Raw genomic sequence first — 11490 nt, forward strand, 5'->3', positions numbered from 1 at the left:
TGCAGGAGGCAGCAATACCCCTCATGGCCTGGGAGCCCATGGGAATGCCCTCCAGGGGTGGCCCCGGGGCAAGCCTTGGCTGTTGGTGGCTGGCCTGAGGTGCAGGCTGGGGTCCAGAGCATCCTATGCAGCTGGGTGGGGAGTGGGCTGGAAGCTGGGAGCCCACTCCCCACCTGAGCCACTCTGCCCGGGGACCCTGAACTCCTTTGCATGAACCACCGAGTCTGTGCCCCAGACAGCCTGAGAGGCCACGGCAGGAAGAGAGCTCAGGCCTGGGTTCCTCTTCACCAGCTGACCTGGAGGTGGGTCAGGTCCATGAGTTCTTGGTTGGTGGCCCCAGGAGGGACCACGAGGCATCTTGGCAGAGAGGCTCCTGAGGCTGAACTGAGGTCTATGGGTCGTGCTGTCCCTAGTCCTGGCTCCACCAACATAGCTCCCGGGGCCCCCACCCTGTGCCGGGTGGAGGATTTCAGTGTGGCCACCGCTTCTTCCCAGGGCAGCTGCCCGTCCTGTGGGTCCAAGGGGTTTCAGGGCACGTGCTGAGCAGCCGCTGGGCCTCTGAGCTTGGGGTGTTGGCTGGGATTGCAGCAGGCATGTAGCACAAGGCATGCAAACAGTCTTTTTTTTTTCAATCCCACGTGAAGAAAAATACAAAAGATAAAGTCCCACGTCTTTGCTGCTGGTCGTCAGACACGTGGGGGCTGTGCTACCGCTCTCCCCACCACAGTCGTGTTCGTGGGGCTGGTTTCTTCTCACTCTGGCAGTATATGCTGCTTGGTAGATCCCAGGAAATTTGGGGGCTGAGAAACCAGCCAGAACCCTGGGGTTAGAATACCAGGCCATGTCCATGAGATTAAACCACGGTATTGGTTAGTTTCACAGTCAATTTCACTTCCTCTCTTCCTTTCTTTCTCTCCTTTCTCCTGTTTGGTGCAGGCTGGCAATAGGGTGACTTGGGGGTTTCCCTCCAAGTTAGTGCTTTTGGAGCAGGAGGGGCAGGTGGGCAGGTGGCAGTCACCGTCCTGTCCTCCGTGGTACGTGGGGCGTGTGGGTGGGGCGTTCTCGCTCGGGCCGGGGCCTGCCTCTGCTAGCAGCTCCCTCTAGTTTTTATTTCTTCTGAACTGTAAAGAAAAGAACAGTTATGGCAGAACATAGATCAGAACTTGGGATCTCAGAGTCCTTGTTTTGAGGATTGGGGGTTGTTTCCTAGTGGGACATGGTGACAGAGGTGATTTGCTTTGGGGCTCGCGGTGGAAGTGAATGCCTGCGGAGCCAAGGACTGGGGCCTGGGTGATTGGGCTGCCTGTGACCCCTGAAGACAGAACCATCACTGCTTGAGTGTCTTCATGAAAGCTAAATTTTCGGGTTTGAGTTCAGGGGTTGTCACCTGCCATTGAAAGAGTCATGGCTAAGGTGACAAGCAGCCGCAGGACCAAGAGACCAAGGTAATATTGAGACTTATGCCCTGGGCAGGTGGGATCCTGGCTCGCAGGCACCTGCAGGTCTGTCAGACTCTGAGCGGTGATGGAACGTGCTTCCATTCAGACAGTTCAAGTGGAGGAGCTGCATTCTGAAGCCAGGCAGGCTGATTACAAACCGGAACTCTTCCTGCTCCTGAGAGGCCAAGGTTGCCCGTGACCCCGCGGTCAAATCCCAGACCATCTGCCCCAAGTTGAACACTCTATCGTCTAGACCAGTGCTGGGAATCTTATTAAAATGCAAATTCTGATTAAGTGGGTCTGGAGTGGGATCTGAGACTCTGCATTTCTGACCCGTTCTTAGTGCGAGTAGCCACAGCCGGTCCGGGGAGGACATGCAGAAGGGCAACAGTTTTTAAGGATCACCAAGGGGACAGAGATGCTTGGAGGCCCCCGTGCAAGTGGGTGATGGGAAGGAAGTGAGTACCCCTGACCCGCACAGCCCAGCAATTCTCAAAGCTGCCTGGGTTTTGTGAGCAGCTGGGTGGAAATGGTCCCCACCACCTTTGGGCCTCACAATACTGTTACTTGCTTGGGCGTTCCCGTCACGGCTCAGTGGCAGTGAACCCAACTAGTATCCATGAGGACACGGGTTCAATCCCTGGCCTCGCTCAGTGGGTTAGGGATCCGGCATTGCTGTGAGCTGTGGTGTAGGTCACAGACGCGGCTCAGATCCCATGTGGCTGTGGCATAGGTTGTCAGCTGCAGCTCCAATTCAACCCCTATCCTGGGAACTTCCTTGTGCCGCAGGTATGGCCCTAAAAAGCCGAAACAAAACAAAACTGAATCCAGAAAACAGTGTTACTTCCTGACTTCTAGCACAAGCCTGGTTTATTTCTGGTACACCGGGGCGGTCTCAGCAGAGACACTGTGTGGCACGCCCCCAATTTGCAAATCGAAGTCACATCTGTAATCTCAGATGGTGCTCACAAAAGCCTCTGTGCTGGAGGCTTCTTCCTACTGTTTTGACATGAAAACCCGGAGGTTCCATCAGGCAGACACTGGTGCAGGATCTGGGGCTCTCAGAGCTGAGAGCTCACGGCCTCTGCCTCCTGGGTGGGCGCTCTGCCCACGTCCTTTCCTAGGGATCAGCTCTCCCGGCATAAGACCGTCAGAAAGCCCACCCCACCCAGCCCGGCCCTGCAGAGAGGACTGGGTTGCTTTCCCGGAGTGAGAGGAAAAGTCTGTGGCCCCACACGCTCTTACCCTTCTCCCCCGCCGCCACCCCTGCCCCGGGGACTGGGCCTCACCTGCAAAGTTGACAGTCACGGCCACCAGGATAATGACGATTCCCATGACGATGAAGGTGATGCTGAGCATCCGGGCCAGGCGGCCCAGCCTCCGGGCCCCGTCCAGGTCCCCCTGCTGCACGCTACTTCGAGACTGCAGAGAGAGGGTGGCAGAGACCTCGGGAAGTCTGTCCTGGGCAGCCCCGCAGGGGGGCCCGTTGCCTGAGCCTCTGCAACACACCCGGTCCCCATGGTGGCCCACACGCCAGCAGCACCCCTAGGGGAGACGTGGGGGCTCCTCCTCGAGAAGCGACTTGGACTCAAATGGCCAGACCCCTTGCAAGGATGCCTAACCAAGCCTGCCCCCCATGGGCTGGGGACAGCTGGCAGCATCACCAGGCAATGCAGGGCATTATCTCAGGACAGTGATGGGCGTGGTGGTTCAGTGGAGACGGAAGGCCTGGGAGGGCCGGGTCCAGGCCACGCTGAGCTGACAGGAGGAATAAACCAGGCCTCTGCAGACCCCACCCCAAAGCTCACTGCTGCTGCTGCGCTAAGACGGCTTCTGGGGCTTTTTCTGGTTTTTTTGCTTTTTAGGGCCACATCTATAGCATATGGATATTCCCAGGCGAGGGTTGACTCAGAGCTGCAGCTTCCAGCCTATGCCCAGCCACAGCAACACAGGAGCCGAGCGACATCTGCGACCTCCACTAACAGTTTGCAGCAACGCCAGATCCTTAACCCACTAAATGAGACCAGGGATCGAACCCGCATCCTCATGGCTCCCAGTCGGGTTCATAACCCACTGAGCCACAACGGGACCTCCCTTCTTTGGTTATCCTGTGTTCTGATTATTAGAGGCTCCTGAGTTCAGCACGGACCCATCAAGTCCTTTGATAATGATAGCAACAATGACAACAAAGACTTATCGAGGCCTTGTTTTGTGCCGGGCAGTTTGCTAACCACCCTGCCTGGTCATTATCTCATTTAGCCGCAGAATCATCTTATGAGGCGACAGCGTTGCCCACTTTTAAAGGAGCTGAAGTTCGTGGAAGCAACCCTGCCCCCACCTGTTCTCTTCCATGGGACCCCCTCACCCTCTGGCTCCTCTCTTCAACGCTCAGACTCCTAAACAGACCCCCACCCCCCGACCCCTAAAAGGGGAGAGTCAGGAAACACTTCCTGGAGGGAAGACATTTGGATTGAGTTCTGAGAGGTGAGTAAGAATTAAATAGATTTTTTTTCCGGCAGTGCCCATCATGGCTCAGTGGTTAACAAATCTGACTAGGAACATGAGGTTGCAGGTTCGATCCCTGACCTCGCTCGTGGGTTAAGGATCTGGCATTGTCGTGAGCTGTGGTGTAGGTCACAGAGGTGGCTTGGATCCCGCGTTGCTGTGGTTGTAGCGAAGGCCAGTGGCTGCAGCTCTGATTAGACTCTTAGCCTGGGAACCTCCCTATGCCGCAGTTGCGGCCCTAGAAAAAACAAAAGACAAAAAAAAAAAAAAAAAAAAAAAGATTTTTTTTCCAAAGGAAAGCAAAGTATTCCAAGTAGAGAGAACAGCATGTGCAAAGACCCTGAGGGAGGCCCTACATGCAAATATGTAGATGTTCAATAAATGGTTATTGGAAGGAAGCAGGAAGGATCAGACCAAGACCAGCATGGCTGGAGCTGAGACAGTGAGGAAGCGGAGGCTGTAGAGGTGGGCAGGGCCAGGCCAGGTAGGGCTCTGCCCATACAGGAAGGAGGTTGGTCCCAGAACAGTGAGAGCTGCTGGAGATGGAAGGCTGGGGGCAGGAGGATGGTGTGATTCAGTGTAGGTTTCCCAAAAATCCCTCTGGCTGTAGTGTGGGATCAGAGGAAAGTCAGGAGCTAGTGCAAAAACTCCATGAAATGATGGTAGCTAAGCCAATCATTCTTGTTAAGCATCTTCCATGGCCCCTCACTGTCTGCCGATAAAGTCCAAACTCAGGTTAGCTTTGCGTGTCCTGGTTTTACCCTCTACCATTCTCTTCCACGACCTCTAGGTCCAGCTGATCTGAGCTGCTCTGGGTTTGAGCCCTGATTCCACTTTCCTTTTCTCATGCTATTTCTCCTGCCCACATTCCTGCCTCCCTACAAAAACCACATGGCCAAATCCTCTCATCTTTCAAGGGCTGGCTCCACTGCCACCTCCTCTGTGATGCCCACCAAAATTCCTCCACCTCCACCGGAATGGTCAGAGTCCCTAACAATATTTGAACTTTTATCTTGTGCCAGGAACTGTGCAAGCTCAGGTCCAGACTTCAGCATCTCTCTATTGCCCTGGGATGTGGGGACCCCAATCACTCCTTGGTCTTTTCACCCTCTCCCTCTTTTTCTCTCTATTTGTCTCAGTTGTAGGCTCCCCTGCCAAGCTCTCTGCATGGCCAGCCCAAGTCATCGAACTCAGGTGATCAGCACTAAGGCACCATTGGGAGGAAGAGGGGGCAACGTTCAGAAAGGCTTCCAGAATTTCCAGGAGGTTCGGCTTCAGAAACTCTGAGGCTACCTTGAATCAGTATTGAAGGACTCACTCTCAGCTGTATGCATGGCATAGAGGGAGGGGCACAGGGTGTGAGAGGGGTCCTGTCCCCTACTTTCCAGAAAAATAGCTGTCTGTGCTGAAATGATTCAGGACCATGGAGAGAGGCACACATGTGGTTTCTTGGGTGCCAGAGATGGAAGAGGAAAGGCAAGAGGGTGAGATAATTGTTTTCAGTTATGCTGAGCCCACTGCTCTTCTTTATCCACAGAGCCATCAGTCTCTGCATGTCCCTCCAAGCCTGAGGGACATCGTTGAAGCAGACACCCTGGGAATGGCCAGATGGAACAGGGCAAATCTGATTGTAGCTGCTTTGTTGAATGGGACACTTTTTTTTTTTTTCTTTTTACCTTTTTTAGGGCCATTTCCGTGGCATATGGAGCTTCCCAGGCTAGGGGTCTAATCAGAGCTGTAGCCACCGGCCTACACCAGAGCCACAGCAACGCGGGATCCGAGCCGTGTCTGCAACCTACACCACAGCTCACAGCAACGCCAGATCCTTAACCCACTGAGCAAGGCCAGGGATCGAACCCACAGCCTCATGGTTCCTAGTCAGATTCGTTAACCACTGGGCCACGACGGGAACTCCCAAGTGGGACACTTTAAACACACCATCCAAGGTAAATCTCCCAACCGTTCTGTAAGTCTTAGTTTTCTGATCTGTAAAATGGAGGGAAAAGCTGCCTCTAAGAATAGAGCCCTACAGTGGTTAACAAAGCTGACTGGTATCCATGAGGATGCAGGATCGATCCCTGGCCTTGCTCAGTGGGTTAATGATCCAGCATTGCTGTGAGCTGTGGTGTAGGTCTCAGTCGGTGGCTCTAATCCTGGGATGTTGTGGCTGTGGCATAGGCCAGCAGCTACAGCTCCGATTAGACCCCTAGCCTGGGAAATCCCACATGCTGCAGGTGCGGCCCTAAAAAGAAAAAAAAATCCCTGTTTTTATTTATTTTGGCCATGCTCAAGGCATGTGAAATTTCCAGGGCCAGGGATCCAACCTGCACCACAGCTGTGACCTGAGCCACAGTAGTGACAATGCTGGATTCTTAACCTGGTCACACCACCAGGAAGCTCTCTAGAGCCCTATTTTTATTTTATTGTCTTTTGAGGGCCACACCTGTGGCATATGGAGGTTTCCAGGCTAGTGATCAAATCGGAGTTGTAGCTGCTGGCCCATGCCACAGCCACAGCCACAGCAACGCAGGATCCGAGCCACATCTGCGACCTACACCACAGCTCATGGCAACACCGGATCCTTAACCCACTGAGCAAGGCCAGGGATCAAACCTTCGTCCTCATGGATACTAGTCAGATTCCTTTCCACTGCACCATGATGGGAACTCCCTAGAGCCGTATTTTTAGAAGAGCGATTCTCCACCGGTAAAGGGAGCCCACTTTTGAAGTTCCCCTCCCCATTAGTTACCAAATGAAAGGTCCGTCCCTTGATTCCAGGGATGGAAGAAAACCCTTCATTTCTTTTTATGAGTAAATTACCAGCTGCTCTCCATCCCCACTTAGCGGCATCGTCTTCCCCGTACATAGAATGGCTCAAGTTGAAGGCACAACAATAATTGCAGTAATAGTTGTAACGACTGAATTAATAGATCATTTGTGATTGCAGTGCTGTGGGAATGCTGAGTGAGAAAAATGAATTCGGGTTAATAGATCAGTGCAGAAAGATGCTGAAAAAAGTTGTAGTGTGGGAAAAGGACAGGGCGGGGTAGGATGGGGTGAGAAGGATGCTGAGGAGAGCTGCCTGAGGCTGGAATCGGCCAGAGGAGCATGTCGAGAGAACTTGTCAGGAGAGAGCTTCTGCCACCCAGGAGACTCAGGCCAAGGCTCAGCTGATCTCAGGAGAACGGACAAGGTGTGCCCCTCTGCAGAGCTCAAGCATCTCCTAGCAGGTCAAAGCTAAAGGATGTGCTTCTCCCTGCCCCCTTCACGCCATTCTCTCTGCACAGATGCACCTGCTTCTGAAATGCCCTGACTACAGGTTAGCCCCTCTGTTGCTGGAGAGTGGGGCAGGATGGTGGTGGTGGCGGGCTCCCAGGGAAGGAGTCAGAGCAGCTGTAGTGCTGGTTGGGAGGCACTGGGATGGCTTAGGGATTTGAGGCAGAAGCTATTTCCCAACTGATTGAGAAGTATGTCAATATCGTCAGCCATATGCCTGCAAGCCAGCCGACTGTCAGCCCTGGTCGGGGCTTAGCACTCTCATTGAATGAGTGGATAATTGCATAAATGAATGAAAATGAGCCTGAAATACATCAGTTAAATAATTTAGTTGTCAAAAATGCCTAAGTAGGAAAGCGTTTCGGAAGCCACTCTGGATCTTGGCAAAACTCCCACATGCTGTAGGAAAATCCTACAGAGAAGGGGCTGCTCAGAGGCTGCAACCAAAACCACAGACAGAGCTGCCCACCTCCCGCAGGGGTTTAACGAGGGGGGAGACTCCATTATATCCAAATTGCTAAAAGCCAAACTTCTATCCCTGGAGCAATTTGCCTTTTCCTCTGATACTGCTGTTTCATTTAGTATTAATCATTCCAGCAACCACTTCCATTTATTAAGCATTTACTATAGGCCAGGCTCCGGCACACACACATTAGTTCATTTAATCCTCCCAACAGCTCTATGATGTAAGTGGTCTTATCACACATATTTAATAGATGAGGAAACTGGAGCTAAGGGAGGAGATGGAATGATTGGGACGTGGTCATGTGACTTCAAAGGGATTAGGATGGGATACACACCCAAGTCTATCTCATGCTTCTTTTATCATTCTTGTTGACCAAAGGCCTGCTGCTGGGGTCCAGCTCCCTCATTGACAGAAGACCCTGCTGGCCTCAGAGAGCCCGGCCATCTTCTCAGCCTGACCCAGAAGGAAGATGGATGGAACCAGCCTTGCACCGGCCACCCCAGGAGGCTGCAGTGCTGAGCAGGGCTGGGTCTGGACACCTGTGGTCACAGCCCCAAGGTAGAGGCCCTGGTCCCAGCAAGCTCCCCCACACACCCACAATGGGAAGGATGCTGCTAGTCCATTAGTCTTCCACTGATGGAGTCAGCAGGTGGCAGGGAGGAGGCCACTGGGAAGAGGGGGAGAAGAGACGGAAGGAAGTGGGCTTATTCCCTCCCTGCGCAGATGCCCAAAAGGCCTTCCTGAGAGGGACCCAGCATCCTTGTCCCACACGTAGAGGCAGGGTGGGCCACGAAGAGAACACTGGATCCAATATCCAGCTGCTATACCACTTGCCAGCTGAGTGACCACTGGCAAGGCATGGTTCTGTGAGCCTCAGTTGCCTCATCTGTTAAATGGGAACAACTAGCCAGACTGTCACGCTCGCATTAGGACCTGCATTGCAGACAGGGAGCTCTAGCCAGGCTGTCAAGGCTCTGGGTCCCTTTCTACCTTGAGGTCAAGGGCCTGACTCTTCACTTGGTAACGAGAGGGGGCACTTCAGATGAGGAGCTCTGAGCTCTGTCACCAGGACCTAGAGACACCAGCATGGAGACTTCATTCTCTTTCCACAGTCTCTGCCTCTCCTTCTCCCCTGCTGCTGCTTGAGCCCTAAGTAAATGACTGACTCCTTCCCTCCTCGGGGCTGGGGAGTGTCCTATGAACCAGTACAGTGACTATCACAACTAAGCGGGTCCCATGAATATTTTGGTTTCCTAGGGCCTGTGAAAGTTATGTTTGCACCTTACTCTAGTCTCTTAAGTGTGCAATAGCATTCTGGGGGAAAAAAAAATTTCAGAAATAATTTATTGCTAAAAAATGCTAGCCATCATTGCTCAGCGCGTTGTGATCTTTTTGCAATAGTAACATTAAAGATCCCTGGTGACAGGTCCTGTGACAGATAGAATAGTACTGAAAAAGCTGGAAATATTTTGAGAGTTAACACAACATGACACAGAGACAGGAAGTGAGCAAAGGCTGTTGGGAAAAATGGCGGCAGAACCTGAGAAGGACCTCGAAACACAGGGGGTTGGGGGTCGGGTGGCGATTCAGTGGTTGGGAGTGGGGTTGGGGGTTCGGTGGTTGGAGGTGGGGTGGGGATTCAGTGGTTGGGAGTGGGGTTGGGGGTTCAGTGGTTGGGGGTGGGGTGGGGGTTCAGTGGTTGGGAGTGGGGTTGGGGGTTCAGTGGTTGGAGGTGGGGTGGGGGTTCAGTGGTTGGGGTGGGGTGGGGTTAGTGGTTGGGGGTGGGGTGGGGGTTCAGTGGTTGGGGGGGTGGGGTTAGTGGTTGGGTGGGGTGGGGTTCAGTGGTTGGGGGGGTGGGGTTAGTGGTTGGGTGGGGTGGGGGTTCAGTGGTTGGGGGGGTGGGGTTAGTGGTTGGGGTGGGGTGGGGGTTCAGTGGTTGGGGGGGTGGGGTTAGTGGTTGGGGGGGGTGGGGGTTCAGTGGTTGGGGGGGTGGGGTTAGTGGTTGGTGGGGGGTCCGTGGCTGCACAGACTTGGGCTCCGGGTTTCCTTTGACAAAGGCAGCTCCGGCCCAGCTCTGGCCCAGCCAGACCCAGTGGGAGATGGATTCTAGCAACTGGTGTCTCCAGGGCTCTTGTGTGCCTTCCCTCCCCAAAGCCTGTCTCCCCTCTTGGGGTTTCTGCCTGTAACCAAGAGGCTGGCCCTGCCCAGCCCCAGCTCTTCTGCCCACACCAACTCCCTTGGTCTGGGGAACTCTGCCAGTGTCCCCTAGAGCCCTCGTGGGTGGTGCTGGATTTGGAGGGGCGGGGAGACTGAGCTTCGGGGAAGTGAGGGTTTTCTCAGGGGACAGCAGGGCCGCAGGAACGACCCCAGCTCCCGGGGGCTCGGTGATGGATGACTCAGCGGTGACGTCACTCCCGAGTGAAGTGACAGTGTCTCCCGGCTCAGTGAACTGTCCCCTGCTCCTGACCTCATTCCCTGCCAGCTCCCTCCCTCAGGGTCCTGGATCTCAGGAGTCACTTTGCAACATCTACCAACATTCTCTGTGGCTCCTCCGTAGGCAGTTTTATCCAGATGACTCGGGTTGGGGGTGATCAAAGGCAATTTACTCAAAAGCCAACCCCCCGGGTGTGTGAGAAGCAAAGCCCCTCCCCGGCCAGGCCCGCCAGGCCCTCTGACACACACACCTTTCCACCCTTGGCCCAGACCTCCCCTACCCTGAAGACAGAGGCTGAAATCAGTGCAAAGGCGAGGCCCGGGGGGCCTGGGAAGCAGTTCCCTCCAGAGGAACAGCCTTGGGGGAGCCAGGCCTGGGCCCCCCGTGCATGGCGGGAAGCCGCGGCTGGCTCTTGGAAACCAGAGCTGCGAAGCTGTTAGAACATCCAGGTGGCCCCAGGGGAGAGCCTGGCTCCCCCCCACTGAGAACACGGGGCCCTGGGATCCCCTGCCAGCTGCAACCGCTGCTGATTCACAGCCCCCTGGGACAAGTCCCCGGCAGCCCCACAAAGGCAAGACCCCCAGCTTGGCTGCCTTCCTGCAGAGTCTAGCTCCGGGCGGCTGTCTGGGGTTCCCTCCCCAGCAGGGACGTGTGCCAAGTCAAGCTGGGATGTGCAGGAGCAGCGATGAAGGGGGACCGTAAGCAGAAGCTCTCTTGGCCCCAGTGGTCTCCAGGGGGCGTGAAAGGCCCCCTGAGAAGGGGCGTCTTCCCCGACCCCCACCCCCATCCTGGGGACACCCCGCTCTTTCCTCTACACCCCGGGCAGGGTGACCGGTGCCTGCCAGGGGAGCCTGTCTGCCAAGCCCAGGCCCAGCCCCTGCCCTGCCACAAAGAGCCACACTTACCATGATGGAAAAGATGAGGGGGATGAGGTTGAGAGGCCAGACGGGGCAGAAGCAGGAGGCGATGGCGAGGACGAGGTAATCTTTGGGGACGTCTCTGTCCTGGGCATAGGAGGTGGTGGCGATGGAGGACGCCCGCCTCGAGCTGGCCCGGGAGGACGACCGCGGGAGCGAGGCCTCCCGGGGCCCCTCGGACATCACCTTGAAGGGCAGGCCGTGGCCGTTGTGCTCCAGGTCCAGAGCCCCCGAGAGGGACTTGGCCGCCTTCAGGGGCACGTCATCCTGGTCCCCCACCTTGGCGAGGAGCGTCTGCATCTCTGGCAGGTCTGGGGGAGAGGCGGTGCCTGGCTCCTGTGCCGGGCAAAGCGGAGGCTGCCCGGGGTTGGCCATGCTGGCCTGGGCCTTGGGCTGCTCCAGCTCCAGGCCGGGAAGAGGGGCTCCAGCGGGAGCTCAGCGCACCATTCCTCA

General features: G+C 55.3%; 1 protein-coding gene and 1 long non-coding RNA gene across 2 annotated transcripts; one reads left to right on the forward strand and one right to left on the reverse strand.

Annotated features, from left to right (window-relative positions):
* TUSC5 (tumor suppressor candidate 5) lies at window positions 1087-11490 on the reverse strand. The gene is given in 3 exon segments (NM_001110058.1): window positions 1087-1121; window positions 2729-2861; window positions 11026-11490. Coding segments are annotated over 3 exon segments (534 nt in total). The 5' UTR covers window positions 11413-11490; the 3' UTR covers window positions 1087-1107.
* LOC110256068 lies at window positions 3457-9007 on the forward strand. The gene is made up of 2 exons (XR_002337294.1): window positions 3457-3923; window positions 8065-9007. It is a non-coding gene; the product is annotated as an uncharacterized LOC110256068 (long non-coding RNA).

This window comes from Sus scrofa, chromosome 12 (genome assembly GCF_000003025.6).
Source record: "Sus scrofa isolate TJ Tabasco breed Duroc chromosome 12, Sscrofa11.1, whole genome shotgun sequence".
Lineage (NCBI taxonomy): Eukaryota > Metazoa > Chordata > Mammalia > Artiodactyla > Suidae > Sus > Sus scrofa.